The 19643-nt window shown below is 33.3% G+C and overlaps 1 protein-coding gene across 2 annotated transcripts in view; it reads left to right on the top strand.

Annotated features, from left to right (window-relative positions):
- MDGA2 (MAM domain containing glycosylphosphatidylinositol anchor 2) overlaps nt 1-19643 on the top strand; it is a 417841-nt gene that overhangs the window by 195202 nt on the left and 202996 nt on the right. For both annotated transcript variants that reach the window (XM_031679006.2, XM_072962999.1), the window contains exon 6: nt 2274-2543. In XM_031679006.2, the coding sequence (XP_031534866.1) occupies nt 2274-2543 (270 nt within the window). The remainder of the gene's footprint in view (nt 1-2273; nt 2544-19643) is intronic.

Raw genomic sequence — 19643 nt, 5'->3', positions numbered from 1 at the left:
AAGCAAAGCCTTTCAAAAAAAGCTGGTATTTATAGAATCAAACTAAGACACTAGAACAAAATGATAAAAAATTCACTTTTATCTTTTTAGGATTTACAGCTAGAAAATTTTGATAGTCATATACATGTGGACATTTTTAAAGTCTTGAAATCATTAGCCATTTTTGTGGTCTGTGTGGGATATTTTTAGTATCAAGGATTATCAGAGAAAATAATGCCATCGTTAATAAAACAAAGTTGGACAGTGCTCAGTTTTCAATTCTGACTTGGAAAAGAGAATTTTTAATAAAACTATCACTATATTTCTATAATGTGCTGTACGTAAAACAGTGGTCATCTTGTTTGTTATATGTGTATTATTTTATGAGCTTTAAAATTGTCTTGAGCTTTTTTCTTTGAATGTTGTCTATCTAATAGAAAGACAACTCATCCTTATACAAGTCAATTTCAGGAGCAACTATTTCTTGACTTAATGTCACCATTGTGTGTTTCCATAGTCTAAATATGTGCTATCAGTGGCCCTTAGGCCTTGAGACATTTTCACTAAAACGTGAGGTAAACCAAATGAGTTATTAATATAACTGTTGGACTCTCTAGAATTATATTTTTAACTAAATACCTTTGTAAGATTATACTGTTAACCTCAAATTGAACTATACGGATTTCCTTTATTTTCATAATGCTATATCAATAATTAAGTATAATATCTATTTTCAAAATATTTAATTAGTAATATCTTTTTCTCAGTTCAACATTAAATAACTCTTTGAGATGCTTTTTTTCCTACCAAATTGCAGTGTCTTTTGTCTCTTATTTTCAGTATGTACATTTCCCAACAGGTTTTTGATCATAAAGCTTTATAATTTAAAGTCAACACCTCAAGAAGGCTATTAAGATACTTTGGAAGCTTCTCCAGTACTTAAAATGATGTTAGAAAGTACCAACGTGTAACAGTGATGTTTAAAAAGGTCACCAGGCATTTCATGCCTATCCCACCAAACCATGATAATATATAGAATTGTTTTCTTGCTCTCCTCTGACTTTTTAAAAAATATTTTTATTAGACAACATTGATTTGTAACATTATTTAAGTTTCATATGTACATTAAGTTTTTACTTCTGAAAACCCTTCAGTGTGCTTACCACCAGCAGTTCAACTTCCATCAGTCACTGTACAGTTGATCCCCTTTATTCATTTCACCCTCCCTCTGCCCCTTTTCCTGGTAACCACTACTCTGTTTTCTACATGTTTGTTTTTGTTTGGTTTATTTTGTACATTTGTGGTTTTTTGTGTTCTTTTTTTATATTCCACATATAAATGAAATTATATGGTATTTGTCTTTCTCCTTCTGACTTATTTCGCTTAGCCTAATACCCTCAGTGTCCATCCATGTTGTCCCAAATGGCATGGTTTCATTTTTTGTGGCTGAGTAGTATTCCATTTTGTGTGTATGTGTTTATACGTATACATGCACATATATACATATATAAATGGCAGACATATTGAACCACGCACATTTACTTTTTATTCTGAGAAAAGCATTCTTCATCTCTAAACTGTAATTAATATCTTAAAAACTACACAGTACAGTTGAACACTTTAAGTGGCCCTAATGTGGGTTGATTTCATGCAATACAGTTTTTACTTTGACATCAGATATTTCTGAATCTGTGAACTTAAACATTACCACAATGCATGCCCCTGTTTTTTATTTATGGATACATTACATAGGCTGGCACTGCAGTGTAAGCAGAGGAAATTGCTATATGTGAACATAGTTTTTGTGCAGTTTCTGTTTTGAATGTTTGATGAAAAATCTGTAAAACAGCATTTTTTATTGAATGGATATTTATCTACATATTTTTTAACCCTCCAAAATTCCAAACAATTTCACCTGGGAGATTATTATATAGCTGTAATATTTAAACCTGGAAGGACAAAAACAAATGGTGATAACATTAAAAGACAAAGAGATTTTTGTTTTAAAACTTTGATCCCTCTTGTCATTCTAATTTTGAAACAATAATCCAGGAATATGTAAATTTTAATTCCCCTCTCTACATGTAAGATTCTAAACACAGTTTTGTGGGTTTATACCACATAATTAAAATAAATAACCATTATATGTGGCTTAAATTTGATTAATACAATGAGATTTTGGCGAAAGAGGACAATATTTCACTTTAACTGTGTGAAAAAATATAAGGCATACTGTTGAATTCTGGTTGTAGTGGATCTAAACAGGTGCATGTTCTTTTGTTTATGTCTTTTAGCATCTCCGTCAATTAAACTCTTGGTGGATGACCCTATAGTTGTAAACCCTGGAGAGGCCATAACGTTAGTATGTGTTACGACAGGAGGAGAGCCCGTACCCTCTCTCACCTGGGTCAGGTCCTTTGGGACTCTGCCTGAAAAGACTGTTCTGAATGGAGGAACTTTGACCATACCTGCCATCACCTCGGAAGATGCTGGTACTTACAGCTGTATTGCCAATAATAATGTGGGAAACCCTGCAAAAAAGTCCACCAACATCATTGTGAGAGGTAAGTTTGCTTAGAGAATGTTACAACATAAATTCCTGGGAGTTAGCCAGGCTATGACAAGGCAAATCATGTTCGAGGTAAAATATTTCCTCAAATTTTGTATATATACAACATATAGAGAAAATGGTTTATAAGTGATGAATGATGTCTAATTATGAATAGAACCCAAGATTCCTACTTCATAACAATGCTTTTTATTTGCATTGAATATTTTTCATAATATATTCTTAGTGATACCATGGAATAGTTTTATAGTATGTTCTTAGTTAAAAAGAAAGATGAAAATCCAAATGTGGCATAGAGGCATTCGCATAATTCGTAAAATCAAGTCTGTATGTAATCTCACTGAGTCTAGAAATAGCCTTGGTTAACAGGTCCTAGATTAAACTGTGGGGAGAAAAACTGCTATAGTAGTATGAGGCATTTGATTTCTGCCACAAAGTCCAAGAAATTCAGTTCAAGAAAAATGGCTTTCTTTTTATTATATCACAGAAATTATTTTCAAGTCTTCTGAATTTGTCGACCTCTGCAGTGTCTTGGATTAACTGTGTCATGGATACAGCAAAAATGGAACTCTAGGTTCATTTTCCCCCTATTCCTTTCTGTAATTAAATCAAGATCCACAGACCAGGTTTTTTGAGCAAGCACAAAGATATTCTGTGCATAGAAGTCCCATTAGCATTTGAGAATATCCATGGAAAAAAATAAGATTGTAAGATTTAGACACGAATAAAACTGGAAACATTTCTGAATACATCATTTGATTTTTTAAAATAGAGAGCACGTTAACTAATGTAGATAACCCTCCATGCAGATCAGAAGCTCAAAACTGAAGAGGAATCTCATGTTTTAATATTTTGTTAGACATTCATAAATATAGCAGCAATGCCTTTTTTTATGATCCTTTAAAAAAACTGCAGTGATTGAGCCACATTTCTTCCAGGTCAGGAGACAAGCAGTTGCTTAATACATTTGATAAGAAAATTATGTTGATTTCCTAGGTACATGTTGGGTAGCCTGATTTTCAAAATTGCTAGCTGACATTCTTAAGTGTGATAATCAGTAAGTCTTCTTGGTCCTATTTAAACTATACTCTGAATCTCACCATACCTTGCCAAGTTCACTGTTACCAACCTTGTGTAAACAATCAGTGTATATACCCTGCTTGATTAAAATAGCCTTCTTATTAACCTTCTTTCCACTCCAGCCCCTCTTTTAGAAAGGGGTGTTTATCGACCGTATTAGATAAGGTATACAAGGCTCAGTGAAGGAACAGACCCATACATGTAATTACTCAAGACAAAGATACTTCCAAACTTCTTATAAATAGTGTGTCATTCCCACCTCAAGTTCTCTGTTGTTGTGAGTCACTGTATTTAGAAATGCCCACATTTCTCTTCTGCTGTGAATTGAATGAGCTGCTATGTTGAACAAGCATGGTTCATAACATGATCAAGACATTACTGTATTTTAGTGTCCTGTGGTCTTTCAAAATTTTATTCAGTGGCTTTATCTTTCCCTGCTTCAGAAGAAAAGTCAGCCATGATCCTTCTGCTCATTGTTAAAAGTAGAGATCCCTACAATGCATTCAAATCACAATCATGCATTAGGTCAGTGTTTTGGATGTATGATCCAAAATAGTGAAAAAAACTACAAACCTGATTTAATGCAAAATTTTCTCCCCAGCCCAGCTTGGGTCCACTTTGGGCTGGAGACCTGCAATGGGAGAGGGGATGGGAGCTGATATGGTTGGCTTCTTCTTGTTTGTCTTTTCACCACCCCCTTTTTTCCTACCCAACCCTTGACTTGATAGCCGGGTTCTAATCTCCCTGACTTGGGGCAGGGTAGGAAGGTCGTCTCTGTATAAAACATTTTTTTCTCTGTAGCATATCAATGGGCTCTTGAGAGATTTCTCTACCTAGAAGAGATGCACATCTGGATGCACCAGGGAAAGATCTCTCATCACGGATTCTCCCTGGTCCGTCGATGTGCCACAGTCCCCGAGCATCTTGTGCCGTACTCCTGCACCCTTACCTTTCTGCTGAGGGCTCCTCTCTCTCCTCCAGGCAGCCAGCTCAACAGAGTCCAAGACAAGAAGCCCACACTACCTCTCCTTCCCTGTGCGACTCACAGCTGTAAGCAGAAATGCTGACGAATAAATTCTGGGAGAGCACACAGACTCCAATGTAGCCACCTCTATCCTGTTGTCACATGGGTTTTGCTTTCCTCAGATATGTCAGACATCATTTCAGGGAGAGTATTTCAGAGATTTGGCAGGTCCCATGAAAAGTCCCTCAGTAGGATTGAGATGAAATAGACAGGTTCTGCCCCCTTGGGCCTGGAAGTAGCTTCATCTCAATTTCATCTGAAGATATCCTTCCAATCAAATTTGATCTCTGACCCTTTTTCTGTGCTTAATTATCTATAAAGCCCAAGAATCTTGCAGTGGAGTTTCTTTCACTTTCTCTGAAAATTCCACACAAGGAGATCTGTTTCACACTCATTGTGGAATCCTGTGGATTTTGTTTTCATCAAAAGTGAATCAGGGAAAGTCTGTTCTATTATCTAGTTTCACGAGAGTATAGAAGGTTTAAGACATTTCAAAATTGGTAGCTGACATTCTTAAGTGTGAACATCAGTTAAGTCTTCTTGGTCCTATCTTTAAACTATGCTCTGAATCTCACCATACCTTGCCAATTTCACTGTTACCACCCTTGTGTAAACAATCAGTGTATATACCCTGCTTGATTAAAATAGCCTTCTTATTAACCTTCTTTCCACTCCAGCCCCTCTTTTAGAAAGGGGTGTTTATCGACCGTATTAGATAAGGTAAACAAGGCTGAGTGAAGGAACAGACCCATACATGTAATTACTCAAGACAGAGATACTTCAGCTTTGTTCCATGAAGGAGTTTAGGGTGTTTCCTAGTTGATCATGCTGGTGGTGGTATTTGTGTGTGTGACGTGTTGGGGAGGGCCAGCAGTGTAGTGTAGGGGTAGAGCGTCTATTCCGTGCCGTCACACAGGCACCCAGGGTGATGATACTTCTGCCGTCTTCAGTCTGTGGCTACAAAGATTACTCCGAGTGTTAACCTCCATCCCTGTCAGCTGGAAGTGGGAAGGAGCTTAAGTGAACACACACAGTCGACTTTTATGGGCCAGATGTGTGTTAGTTTCAATCACATTCTGTTGGCTGGACCTTAGGCTCAAGTCACACCCAATAATGTGAAGGCTGAGAAATGTATCCATACTGTGTGCCAGGAATAAGAGGGCATGGATTTGGGTCAACATCTAGCCATCTCTGTTACATTCATGCAAGAGCTAGACTGTCTGAATCATCTCCTTTCCTGATCCGATTCTTCCCATGGCTTCCCACCTCCCCTACGATGGAATTCAAATCCCCAGCTGTCATTCCATGTCTCCTCTTTACCCACTCTACTTATGACACGTCGTTCTTCTTGTACTGTTTCACAACTCAGGGCTTAAACATCTGCTGTTCTTTCAGCCTGGAATATTAATTTTCAAATACCATTTCTGGAAAGGATCTTTTCTGATTACCCTGTCTTAGGTAATCAACCCCTAATCCCTTGAATGATCTATTGTTTTCCTTGTCACATAACTACCTGGAGTTATTTTATACTTTTTTAAAATTTACCATCTGTCTTTTTCATGACACTGTATATAAGGACAAATAACTTATATCTGTTTGTTGTGTTACTCAGTGTCATGCCTCTGGAGTCTAGAAGATTACTCAGCATATAGTAGAATCTCAATAAATATATGTAGAGTGGATGAATCTCTTTTATAAAAGTTTACTGGCTTACATTAGATATTTCTTCTACATATCTGTTGCCCTTTGATACCCTAAGTATATAATAAATGATATTAAGCAAAATTAGGAAATTCTATATATACATGTTAAATCATATTAAGCATTTGTGTGGTGTGACCAGCTCATTTCAAAGGCCATACTTTTCTAATTATTCATTAATGTATGACAAGCCACTTCAAAACAGTAGCTTAAAAAATAGCATTTATTTATTTAGCTTTCTTAAAATCTGGGGGATGAGAGACTCAGCTAAAAAATTGACTCTCATGTAATTGTACTCAGAAGACAGCTGGGGCTGGAATCATCTCCCAGGCTTTTTCAATCACATTTCTAGTTCCTGGACCAAAAAGTTCAAAAAGCTGAGCTCCTTAAGTCAGTGTCTCTCTGTCTGTCTCTCTCTCATTCTCTCATTCATTCTCAGTAGCCTCTTTACCTGGTTTCACCCCATGGCAGCTTCAAGGGAGCCAGACTTCTACAGGCTCTCAGAACCAGGATCCCAGGGGTGGCATGAGTTCTTCTAACCCAACCTTTAAAGTTGTGCAGTGTCATTACTGCATTGTGTTCATCAAGGCAGTGGCAAAGTTTGTCATGGTTCCAAGAGCGGAACAAATGTCTTCTTAACCTTTTGAAGGGGTGAGTGTCAGATAATCTGCAGACATGTTTTAAAGCCACTGCAATGTTCAGTGTGCTCCATAAGCCATCTTCCTCACATTTTACTCCCAAGCTTCCTCAGTGATCATTTATGCCCGTACTTTTCCCGCTTTCTCTTTAATTTCACTGGTCCTCGTCTTGAACCTGTGGCCTCTGCAAAGGTGATATCCTAAACAAGTTTTTCTTCTAATTCTAGAATTTCTTTAGCCTTTTTTTGTTGGCTATCTCAGATTCCTAATATGGAGAAGAAAAATTGTCAATATTGAAATAGATTTAACCTTTATGGAAGAAGTCAATATGTATTCAATGAGCCTGGATTTACACTTTCCTAGCTGTGTAGGAATATAGTGTAACCTCCAAGAATATCATAACCCTCTGTTCTGAAAAGTGTTGATTTACCTAAATCTGGTATATCCACATGAAGAGATTGAGTTCTTTAAAAATCTGAACAACATACTTGTTTGAAATTCATTTAATGGGGCTATATCAAATATTAACACTGCTAACATTTCAAATGATCTTTGGGCTTATTACAAAAAAATCTTATAATTATAAAGCTCAATGAGAAGGAATTTTGAACCTTTGAGTATGCCAGTTCTGTTTAGGTGATGATGATGATGATGATGATGATGATGATGATGATGATGATGATGATGATAAATGTTGATTGAGGACTTACCATGTACTAGGCTACCAGGCACACCATATACAAGAACTTTTTAATCATTTCCAAATATTATGAGGTAAGAAATATTATTCCTATTTTAAAGAAAAGTAAAACTGAAGAGGGATCATTTATGAATTTCTCACAAACAAGCCTTATTTAAGCAGCAAAGCTGGGATTCAAAACCCACATAGTATGGTTCCAGGGCCACTATCTTAACCAGGGTTACCATAATGCCTTTCAAAATTTAACCAAATATTAAAAAATGTATAACCCCTTCCCCACCTCCACCCCTCCCAATTGAACTGACTAATGTCCTTTTCTATTTCCTCTGTCCTTGCCTTGCCAAGAACTTACTAAGGATTCCCTCTGGGTTATAAACTGAACACATTTTTATGCTTATTAAAAAATATCCCAACACTAGAGTCCTTCCTAATTACACTGTTTCTCTCCCAGATGTACAGTCACCTTTGACTGGAGAAAATTCTGTGTTTTTTTAATCAGTATTTTTTTTCTCCAGTAATGGGGGGCATACTTCAGTTCCAAGTTCTAGCCAACATAGTGTTTAGTTTATGATTTTCTAAGTAATACTACAACTGAAGGACTTAGCATGACTGTTTTACTTTTACTGGCAGACTTACAAATTATTGTACAAAATTAAAAGAAAATGTCTATTAATTAGAAGAGTTCAGTTGAATCATGAAAGACAAAAATACAAAATAACTAGACAAATAAAACATCTAGTATAAATAAGGAACAAAACAAGACCTACAAAGTGTATTCATTGTTTTTGTTGAAAAATATGTATCTTAAGCTATTGATCACAAAGTCAGAGTTGTCAATTTTCTAGAAAGAATTGATCAACTTTAGCTTACATTGCATTTCTAAATGTAAGTTATTTGTGAATTTCCAATTACATGGTCAGTGCAGTTCTTCTCAAGCAGTTACATTCATCAAATTAAATTTCCAGTCATCAATAATTTTCTTCCATGACCTTTCATTAATAGAAAACTATAATGATAATAGCTGAAAGTATAGAAAACTAATCCTTTAACATTCTCCAAGAGCAAAACTGTCTGCTCTGTGCAGGTGTCCCAATTACTCATGTAAATTAAGTGACTATTTCTGTTTTCCCAATTTAATATTCTGTAGTAATTACATCTCCCCAAAACACCAGAGAGAATTTTATTACATTATGTTTTGTAGCTCTGAAATTGTTTCATTATTATCTTTTAAAAATTAATCAGGGCTATAGAAAATCTAAAAGATTATCAAATTCAGGAGTTCTATCTGAATATAGATAACTCACTTTCCTCTTACAAAAAAGATAAATCTAACATCTTTGTTCATTGAAATACCATATGAGGAATTATCATAAAATACAATGCCAAGTAAAAAAGTTTGCCGGTATGTTATATAATCTTACAATTACTTTTACATAATTATATACAGACAGCTTAGCCATACATTTTATTAAAACTTAGACTGTCCTGCATGGTTGGTAGTAGTGCTTTAAAAGTCAATCCCTGTTAATACCCAGAAAAGGAGAATCTTATGTAAATAACATTATTTTAAAATTTCTTTTATAAGTTTCTTTGAAGGCATTCTGTAGTTTTTTTGTTTTGTTTTGTCTTTTGGTTTTGGATACCCTACAGCTATAAAATGAGGTCAAAACAATGATACTAATTTGAAAACTCCTAATTCAAAATTTTTTATTCTATTGTTATGGTAGGTACTTATTTCCCAGACCTACTGGCTCAGCACACTTGTTTGTGTGGGTTGAATGTTCTGTAGGCAGTAAGAAATAGGGACAGAGATCTGTGATATGGTTCTGGCTTCCTTTAAATTAGCCATCTGATCACAAGTATGCAAAGAGACCTCTACTTACTTTGCTCTACAACTAAGAGACTGTAGTACATAATCTCTAAGATACTTTTGCTCTAATCATCTATGGTGCCGTACTATCAAAATGCCCTTTTTCTATGCCCCTTTGTAGACTGAATCACTCTTTATTTTTGTTTGAGTCACCCATACAAATACATGGCTCTACAAATTTATGCATATTAACATTACGATTATTAAAAAACACTAAACTTTCAAATTTATTTTTTAAAAAATATATATAGATTACTTAAGGATATCAAAGTAGGAAGATAAATGCAAATGATGCTTTCAGTGGGTATTTAGAAAATTTCTATTCCACACAAAATTTGTGTCAGTTGTTTAGGTACAGAAAAAGGATGAGTGTGGTCTCTGAGTCCATGGAGTTCTTACACAAACAGGGAGAAAAACTTTAGGGCAACTTCCTCCCTAGATCGTAAGGAAGGTCATATTTTCACAATAGAAGCATGGACAACATGCTGTTGGAAGCTCAGATGAAGAAACAATTAATTTGATTAGGACCATTCCAAAGAGGAAGGCGACATTTGAGCTGGTCTTTGAAAAATGAGAATCCTTACATGTTTAGAAATAGAAAGTGTCTCCTTTGCTGCTTAGAATGGTGATATTAACTAGCTTTTTGAACTTTCTCCATTTTCTTATTTATGAAACATTAGAAACTATTGATAGCCTTTTAAAGAAAAGCATGTGTTTAACTTCCACTTTTTATAGTGAATATTTTCAGAAATTAAGTAATTTATACATTTTATTTTGTGATTTTAAGAAAATGCTTAAATGTTAATACTTTGCAATCTTGAGTCACTCAAAATTTAATATACAATTTTTAATTGAATTATTCAACCTGCCAAAATTTCTGTTACTATGTTTCTCGGGTTTGCTTTGAATTCTGTACAATATTCTTCCAGAATTCCTGGAATGCTCTTTGTAAATGCTTCTGGAAAGTTCTAAATAGAGACAATCAGCCTAATATTTAAATTATTATTCTTCTAAACTCCATAAGATGATTTCTGAATTTTAGCTTTCAAAGACTCTTTTCTTTGTTTTAACATTATTATCTCAACAAATACACTTACCTGAAAATTGTGTGTACATGGAAATCATCAACCCAGTAATTCAAATCCATCTTAATCAAAATGTATCTGTTAAGATCACTCAAGCATTTTTTACTGATAAGAGAAAATTTATCCATGGGAAGTCTATAAATTCATTCCAAAACTGCTTAATCAATTTCCAAAATCCAAAAGTTGGGAAAATACGTTTAAAACTTACTGAAAAAAAGTTACAATTTTTAATTATGTAAGTTAATTATATAAGTTTTTTTTAAAATCATGTAAGATTAAAACAGTAAGATTAGTCTTTCCATGATTTTTTCTATGATTTGTGCCCCATATACCCTTATTTAGTTAACGTGCACAGAGATAATACAATTTACATTTAAGTTTTACTCATCATTGAGTGGATGATAGGAACCCATTGCAAAAAAAAAAAATATATATATATAGGAAATTGGCATTTTATTTATCTGCTTAGGTCAGTGGTTCTTAATTGGGGGCAGTTTTTCCTTTTAGAGGACATTTGACAGTGTACTGAGACATTTTTGCTTGTTGCAACTGGGGAAGGTGGTGTGCAACTGGCATCTACAGGGTAGAAAGATGTTGCTAAACACCCTACAGTGCACAGGACAGCCTGCACAAAAAGGAAATATCTGGTCCAAAATGTAAATAGCACTGCTATTGAGAAACCCTAGCCTAAGTAAAGGTTTTCCTTGTAACCAACTTGAAAAATGCAAAACTATACACATTCATGCATGAACACACACACACACACACACATAATTAATTCCAAAAAACACTGTACATGTTCACACAATATTGATGTCAGATGACAACCGTTTTTGACATATTTCTAAGAGTTTCAGATGTCAGTAGTTCTTAACCTAACATTTATACTTCTCTGTATCTTGGGAAAATATCATCTGGCCCTGCTTGGAATGTGCTTATTAGGAACTTACAGCAGTGCCTCTTCTTTGTGTCCATGTTTATAAGCTCCTGTCTCCCGAGTTATAATGATCTCTCTCCATGAGTCTCAGTTGTTAGTGTCTTAGACTCAGTGTTTTAGACTCTTTCCTCTGAAGCTGTGAACCGCATTTGCTAACATGTCTCACCTTATTTATTAAAGGTTTTCATTATGCTTCCTAATTTTGAAACCTACTATTTACTATAATGGTAAGAGTTGTTTTTTTTTTTAGAAGTCTAAGATATGCTCCCTCCCCAAGGTCAGTCAGTGAGCTATGAAGTCAGTGAACACAGTCAAATGAGTGCAGTTTTGTTATTACGGCCCTCCTGACTCCCATACAATCTCCACATTTCTAGTAGCACTAGATGACCTGTAGGGTTATCCAGACATGAAACCAAGATGACGGAAAATGACTGAAAAAAAAAAAAAAGGACGTTTATATTGCTTTTACCAATCTGCTTAAACTTTCTCCTAACTATCCTGTTTGTGTGTGGCGGGGGGTGGTCTAAAGAGGATATAAAATGCCCTATTATAGCTTCTTCTTACACTATGGGCTAAAGGCTGACTTTCTTTACAGAAACTTACTTTGAGGATTGTGTCTAGCACAGCACATTTCATTTCATTTCACATTGACTATTAATTTATTCTGACAGAAGTAGAGAAACCTAAAAAGGGAGGCATGTAACCGATTGCAGTTGGTCTATTAATTTAGAAGTTTATTTGGTGTGAGTGCTCAGAGAAATAAAGGATGTTCACTTGGATAGAAAGGTTCTGGTTCAGTAATTTTTTCCTCTCACAGTAATGGAGGTCTCGACTTGATATCCGTGTGCTTTCTTATTTGTTTTAAGACCTTATTATCATATAATGACCTCTTGCTTGCTGATTATGTAACCTGAGCATATTAAAGCACCGTCTTAAAAATACAGTGTAGTATATGGCTTTATTTTAACTTACTCAAGTGTAATAGAAATTGTAGACATTGTAAGTATACAGCTTAGTGAACTTTTACTGAGTGGACGCATCTGTGTCAGCAGCACGCAGATTGCAAAGCAGAGAAGTAATAGCCTTCAGGAAGCTCCCCTCTTGTCCCTCTTTCACAGCCTCACTAAAAGGTGACTTCTATTCTGTCTTTGAATGTTTTAGATTAGTTTTTCTGTTTTAAACTTTTTTTATAAATAGAACTATGTACAATGCAACTTATGTCTATATTTCTGTATCAGTATTATGTTTGTGAGATTAATATGCTACTATATGTAGCATGACCTTTTATATTAATTATAATATTCCACTGTATGCATATAACAGAATTTATGCATTTGATATTTATGAGATTCTGAGTTATTAGCAGTCTGAAACTATTCTGTGAATAATTATGCTCTGAATATTTTTCTACCAATCTTTTGGTGAACCTATGAATGCATTTCTATTGGATATTTTCCTAAGAGGGATAGCATGAAAGAATGTTAATATCTCATACCAAACAATTTTCCAGTTTAGACTTCTACAAGCATTCCATTTGTTCTACATTCTTGTTAACACTTGATAGTGTCTGTGTTTTCATTTTAACCACTCTAATTGGTGTCATGGAATACTGTGGTTTTAAATTGCATTTGTTTTGTGATGGATTAGTTGGGTAACTTTTCAAATGCTTTTAACCATTTGATTATCTTTTTTTGGCGATCACCTTTTCAAATCTTTGTCCTGTTTTTCCCCTTTTGGGGTTTCATTTTCTCCTTTTTTTTTGTAGAGTTCTTTATATATTGGATATAAGTTATTGATTGAATATATTTATTAAAGAATATTTTCTTCTATTTTGTAGCTTGCCATCTTACAATTTTAATGTCATTCCATAGTGACTATAAATTCTTCATTTTGATGCAGTCTAAACTATCAAAAAATTTAAGGAATTTAAGAAATATTGTTTATTCTATCTAAGATATAGAATATTTCTATTTAAGAAATTTTTTCTTACCCCAGGTAATAAAAAAAATACTTAAGTTTTCTGCTAAATGTTTCATTGTGTTACCTAAATATTTGATGTGTAATTCATTTATAATTTTTTTCTTATCTGGTTTGAGGTAGGACTGAAGGTATTTTTTTTCAGTTTGAATATATGAATAACACATCACCACCTATAGAACTGACCATTACATCTCATTATACTGCTCTGTCACCTTTGTCATAAATCAAAAGAACAAATACATGTGGATCTGTTTCTCAACCCATTTGTTTTCTGTTTATCTTTGTTTATCCCTATGCTACTAACTGCTATGTCTCAATTACTGTAACACTGTATTAACTCTGGCAGTGCAGGTATTCTGACTTTTTCCTTTTTTCAAGATTGCCTTGGCTAGTCTTGGCCCCATGTGTATCTGTATATATTTTATAAGCAGTTTACTAATTTTACTTCCCTCCCCCTCCCCACCAAAAATATCCCTGAAATTTTTATTTGTTCTGAATTGGATCTACACATCTTCCAATCTATTAACATTTTACATCCTTGCATTTGCTTGTCTTCTTTAATTTCTTTCACTGCAGTTTATGGTTTCCAAAGAAGTGATCTTAAAAATCTTTTGTTAGATTTATTCTTATTATTTGGGTTTTGTTGTTCTTGTTCTTGGCATTATAAATAATATCATTTAAAAAACTTTATTTCCTATTTATTTTTGCTGGTGTACAGCAATGCAAATGGTTTTGTATATAGACCTTGTATTACTCAGCTTTGATAAATTTACTTATTGATTATAATTTGTCTTAGATTTTTAAAAATTTCCTATGTACACAATCATGTTGGCTTCACATAATGAAAGATATACTTCTTTGTTTTATGTATATCTGTTTCTTGACTTCTTTTATTGTGAAAGATGTCCAAATTACAAGTTTAACGTAAGTAGAATATCATATATCCTTCTCTTTTTTCTAATCCTGAAGGGAAAGTTTTCAGTATTACTCCATTAAATACAATGCTTACTGCTGGCATTTTAATGATACTCTTCTATTCATAATTAGCTAAAAATTAATGAGTGCTAAATGCTTTCAAATAATCGAACCATGCTGAAAAATATAAGAAAGGAAGAATAAGGGAGCAAAGAATATGTGGCACATATTGAAATCAAATCTAAAGTAGGAGAAAGAAAACAGTAAAAAGAGAGCACATGTCAATGAAATACAGAAAAACAACAAAGAGAATTTAAAGAGCCTAAAACGTGTTCTTTGATAACATTAACAAAGTTGACAAAACCTAAAAGGACTGATCAAGAGAACAATAGATAAAATACAAATACAAGTGTCTGTACAAATCTTTTCCCTATTTTTAAAAATTGTTTTGTTTATTGAACTTATGGTTATCATAGAAAAAAGGGGAGGGAGAGGTAAATTAGGAGTTTGGGATTACATATATAGAACTGATAACCAACAAGGACTTTACTGTATAGCACAGGGAACCATAGTCAGTATCTTATAATAACCTATAATGGAAAAAAATTGAAAAATAATAGATTTGTGTATATTTATAACTGAATCACTTTGCTATACACTTGAAACTAAAACAACATTGTAAATGTACTATATGTCAATAAATAAATAAATAAATAAATAAGATACATGCACCCCCCCCAAAAAAATTGGTTTGTTTATTGTTTTATTACTGAGTGCAATAATTATTTATATAATCAGAATACAAACCATTTGTCATATACGTGTGATAAGAATATTCTCTCATCTGTAGCCTGTTTTTTAATTTTTATGAAATTCAGTTTTTCCATTTTTAATAGTAAATTTTGTTTTTCATAGGTTCATTAAAAATATGTCATCAGAGAATAATGGCAGTTTTGCTTTTTCCTTCATAATCCATAAGATTTTCATTTTCCTGTCTTATTTCATTGATGGAAACTGTAGGAGATATAATTTTGAATAGCTTTGGTAAGAATATACATCATTTTCTTATTTCCAGTCTTAGGAGGAAAAGCATAAAGCATTCAGTATTTTACTATTACGTATTATCTTAGCTGTAGGTTTTTTGTGATTGTGCTTTATCAGGTTGGCTATACCCTTCTATTTCTAAAATTGATGTTACATTTTAACATTTTTTTCTGTATTATTTGAATTATTAATATTATTTTTCTTTTAATCTGTTAATGCAATAATTACATTAATTGCTATTTAAGTATTAAACCAACATATTTATTGGATACAACCCACTTGATAATTTTGTGTTATCGTCTTTATATACTAGTGTAATTGATTTGATAACATTTGTTAGGATTTTTATGTCTTGGTTATGAAGGATACTCGTATTTGATTTTCATTTCTTGTAATATATTATTGTTTTTCTTCCACTACTAGGTTTATAGTGGCCTCATAATATGAATTGAGGAATTTTCTGTACTCTTTGATTTTATGAATTGTGTTTGTATATATAGGATTGGCACTGTTTGTTCCTATAGGTTTGATAGAGTTCACTAATGAAGTCATCCTGGCATGTGTTCTCTTTTGAAAATTTTGAAATGGTGAGTTCAGTTTCTTTAATGAATATTAAAGTATTCATCTTTGAAATTTTTTTCTTATGTTAGTTTTGATGAGTTGTGCTTTTCAATAAATATACTGATTTTGCATGTCAATATATTTGCATAAAGTTGTTCAGAAACGCTCTTTACTGTCCTTTTAAATTTGGAAATTTTGTAGTAATGCTACCTCTTTCCTATTTTTCTCCTTTTTTCTTCTCTATATTTCTATATTTCTTATTGCCCCATCTTCTTGTTCACCAGTGCTGTATTTTATTACTTCTAATTTATTATAAAACACATTTACTGAGTCCTTAATTTTATTCATTGTATTTTTTTGTTGTAAAATCTGCATATGATTTAGTTTTATGGACTCCAGTTATCTGGTGAAACCTTCCATCTTTCATTTAGCTTTCCCTAATGTTTTATCTTATTTTATCAAGCATTTCAATCATAATGATTTTAGTATTTTTATCTAAGCTCTGGTATCTCGATAACCTGTGATTTATTGTTATTCTTCTGTTGTACTTTGTCCTGTTTCTTGATAAGCCTTATTTTCTTACTGAATACACATTATTCTGTATTAAAAATTGGCTCAGGATTATGTTGTTTCTTCAGAAAAATTTCTTTTTTTAAAATCTGTTTTAGGCAGAGAGAATATAGTTTTATTATCTCAGTTCAGTCAGAAGATGAGCAGATTCAAGGCTGGGTTGGTAGTGTTCTGTCTTCTGTTTGCTCTGCTACTAGGGCGTGGCTTTTCACATGCCAGCCAGAGTATCCTGGGCTGTTATTCACTGGAACTATTTGCTTGGATCTTCAGCATTCTGCTACAGGCAAATTAATTGAAGGAAAAGTGGCTACAATATGTCAGCTCACTTTTTTGTGTTTCCTTTCTCTGAGATTTTGACCCTTCAAGTTCAGGTTGCCTGCACTGATATTTGATGCTTTCATAAAGAACTTATAAGAATTTTTCTTGGATTTTCTCATTTTTCTCCATAGGTATGATGGTCAGCTACAAGTGTCCCTAGTAAAGTCAGAAATAGAGATCTGATTCAGCATACTTTCAACAGTAGTATGTTTGTGGCAATAGAGATTAACATTGTATTTGAAGAACGATGATGGTAGAATACAAAAAAATTCAAACATGAGCAACCAAAATAGAAAATAACCAAGTAGTTTAGGTTTGTTCATTTTTCTGCCATAAATGTGATGCTCTTTAAGCTCCTACAGTTGTTTCAAGCTTTTGCATTTTGGAGGAGCAAAAATTGTAATAGAATCTGATAGGATTTGCAGTCTGATATATTTACATGGTAAAGGTGCTAACAATAGCGTAGTTTCGCAATATAATGATCACCAGTACAGAAACAATAATTGGCAAATGGCTCAATCAGCAAATAATGAAAAAATTTAAATTGAGCAATAAATTCACAGTTCTTTCTCTTTTAATTGGAAATGTCTTAATTGTAGGCACTGTGCAATGAAAATAATATGTTAATGGATATGTATTTTTCCAGTGATAATTTAGGAAGTGTTCATAGTTACCAGTTAATGTGATACAGCAATTTGTGTAATTCAGCCATTTTATTTAAGTAACACATCGTTTCCAATAATAAGCTCACTATGGTATTATCTTGCCAAATAAACTCTAGTGATTTTCTTTTTTCAATAGTGCTTTATATCTGAATTTCCTGCCTGATTTTCCTGACCTTACAGAAAAAGCCCAAATGATGTATAAACTTGAAGATTGCATTAGTACATGAGTAATATATTCGTTTATAAAATTGTTTTTGGTAAATAATATTTAAAACATCATTTGACTTAAAATATTTCATTTTTATAGATTTGATACTTAAATACATATTTTCAGTATATTATTCTATGTCTCTGCTTCATCATCTATAGATTAAAGGCAATGTAATACTCATGACCTAGAAATTAACCTTTTGAAATGTATACATTTAAGGGATACAGCATTTTTTTTTAATCGAAAAAGAATTGTTTGCAAGGTAAAATGAGAACCAGAAATGTTTGCTATTCCAGAGGCCAAAAAAAAAATAAGAAAAAAAAAGAAAGAAAGAACAGGTTTACAAATGAAGTTATGGTCAGCAGTGTAAATGTAAGAAGCCAAAAAGAGTTAAGGTAGATGAGGATGGAAACGTGAAGATGATGCCACTGGTGTACTGTGCACTAGAGAGAAGGCAGGTTTCGGCAGATTATGGGAGTAAGTAGGGTTTGAGAAATAAAGATTGTAAAGATGACTAGTTGAAGAAGTTGACAATGACTAAGAAAAGTAGGGATGAGGGAAAGATTGTTTGTAGACAGAGAGAAGCATATGTAAAAGCTTGACTTAGATCAAGTGTCAAGGTGGAGATTGAAAATCAAAGAGAAAACTGAGGGTACCAGAGAGAGAGAAATCCAGGCCCAGGCCCAAAGGTAGTAGCACTTAGAAGGAATCATTCTGAGACACAAGGGAAAATGGTAAGAAGAAATGGAACCCTAGATCAGCTTTGTCCTGGATTTGGTCCTGAAATGCATTTTGGGCATTTATATTAAATGGGCATTTGTTTTTCTCATTGAAGTAAGAGGTCATAGCTTTTGCTGAAACTATGAGAAATGTGCTCAGGTGGAAGTTGGATAATTAAAAACAGATTTTGGAGGAAAGGATAAGGGCGTGAAAAGCAATGGGTAAAGCACTGCTGAGCAACAGAGATTGTAGCATTTTAAATAGCCATGTTCTTAATTAATATTCATTAATAGCAAACACAATATCACTCAAAACTTAGTTCTTAATTATCATTATATGATGGCAGTGCTTGTTGATTCTACCTGGTTTTTTTCTTGAGTGATTGAATTTAGCCAAGGTATTGATTACTGTGATTGTTACAATGTAATGACATGTGGTTGGTGACTTCAAAATGGAGTAATCTCTTTATCTTTTAACTAAATGTATTTGTATCATCTTTATTTCAAAAGATCAGGGCAAATTGCAATAATATGTATAGAATAAGGCTGGGGGAAATAAATGATAATGTAAAAGTAAGCTGTATATCTCTCAAGATTTATAGGAAAAATATTTTAAAATGATAATCAGAAATTGCATTCTCATTAGAGGAAGTCTTGTCTAAAGCCTTTGTGGGAGAAAATTAACCTGATCCTGTGTCTCCGAATAAACTGGTCTTTATATAAATAGAACAGACATCTCTTCAAGCAGAAAGCATTGAATTAAATATAGGTGCAATATAAATTAAGTTATTTTTACTACTGTTAGTCTCTAACACATTCAGCTGTGTTTTAGAGTCGTATTTTTTCCCGTTTATGTGATGGCAGAGACCAGGTCCCTCTAATGACTGAATTATGTAATTGATACTCAGTTAAGTATCTTTTCAATTGACTTACACAGAGTATTAACCTTCATCTACCTATAGCTCCTTCATTCTATTTTATTGAATTCCAGGTGGATTGCAAATAGAAATTAGGAGAAAAACAACAACTGACCCAAATAAGATAATACATGTAGTAGCATTCATTTTTGTCAACACA

This window comes from Vicugna pacos, chromosome 6, assembly GCF_048564905.1.
Source record: "Vicugna pacos chromosome 6, VicPac4, whole genome shotgun sequence".
In the NCBI taxonomy this organism is placed as follows: domain Eukaryota; kingdom Metazoa; phylum Chordata; class Mammalia; order Artiodactyla; family Camelidae; genus Vicugna; species Vicugna pacos.
The sequence above is the reverse complement of the archived record's forward strand: the minus strand, read 5'-3'. Positions and strand labels throughout refer to the sequence as shown.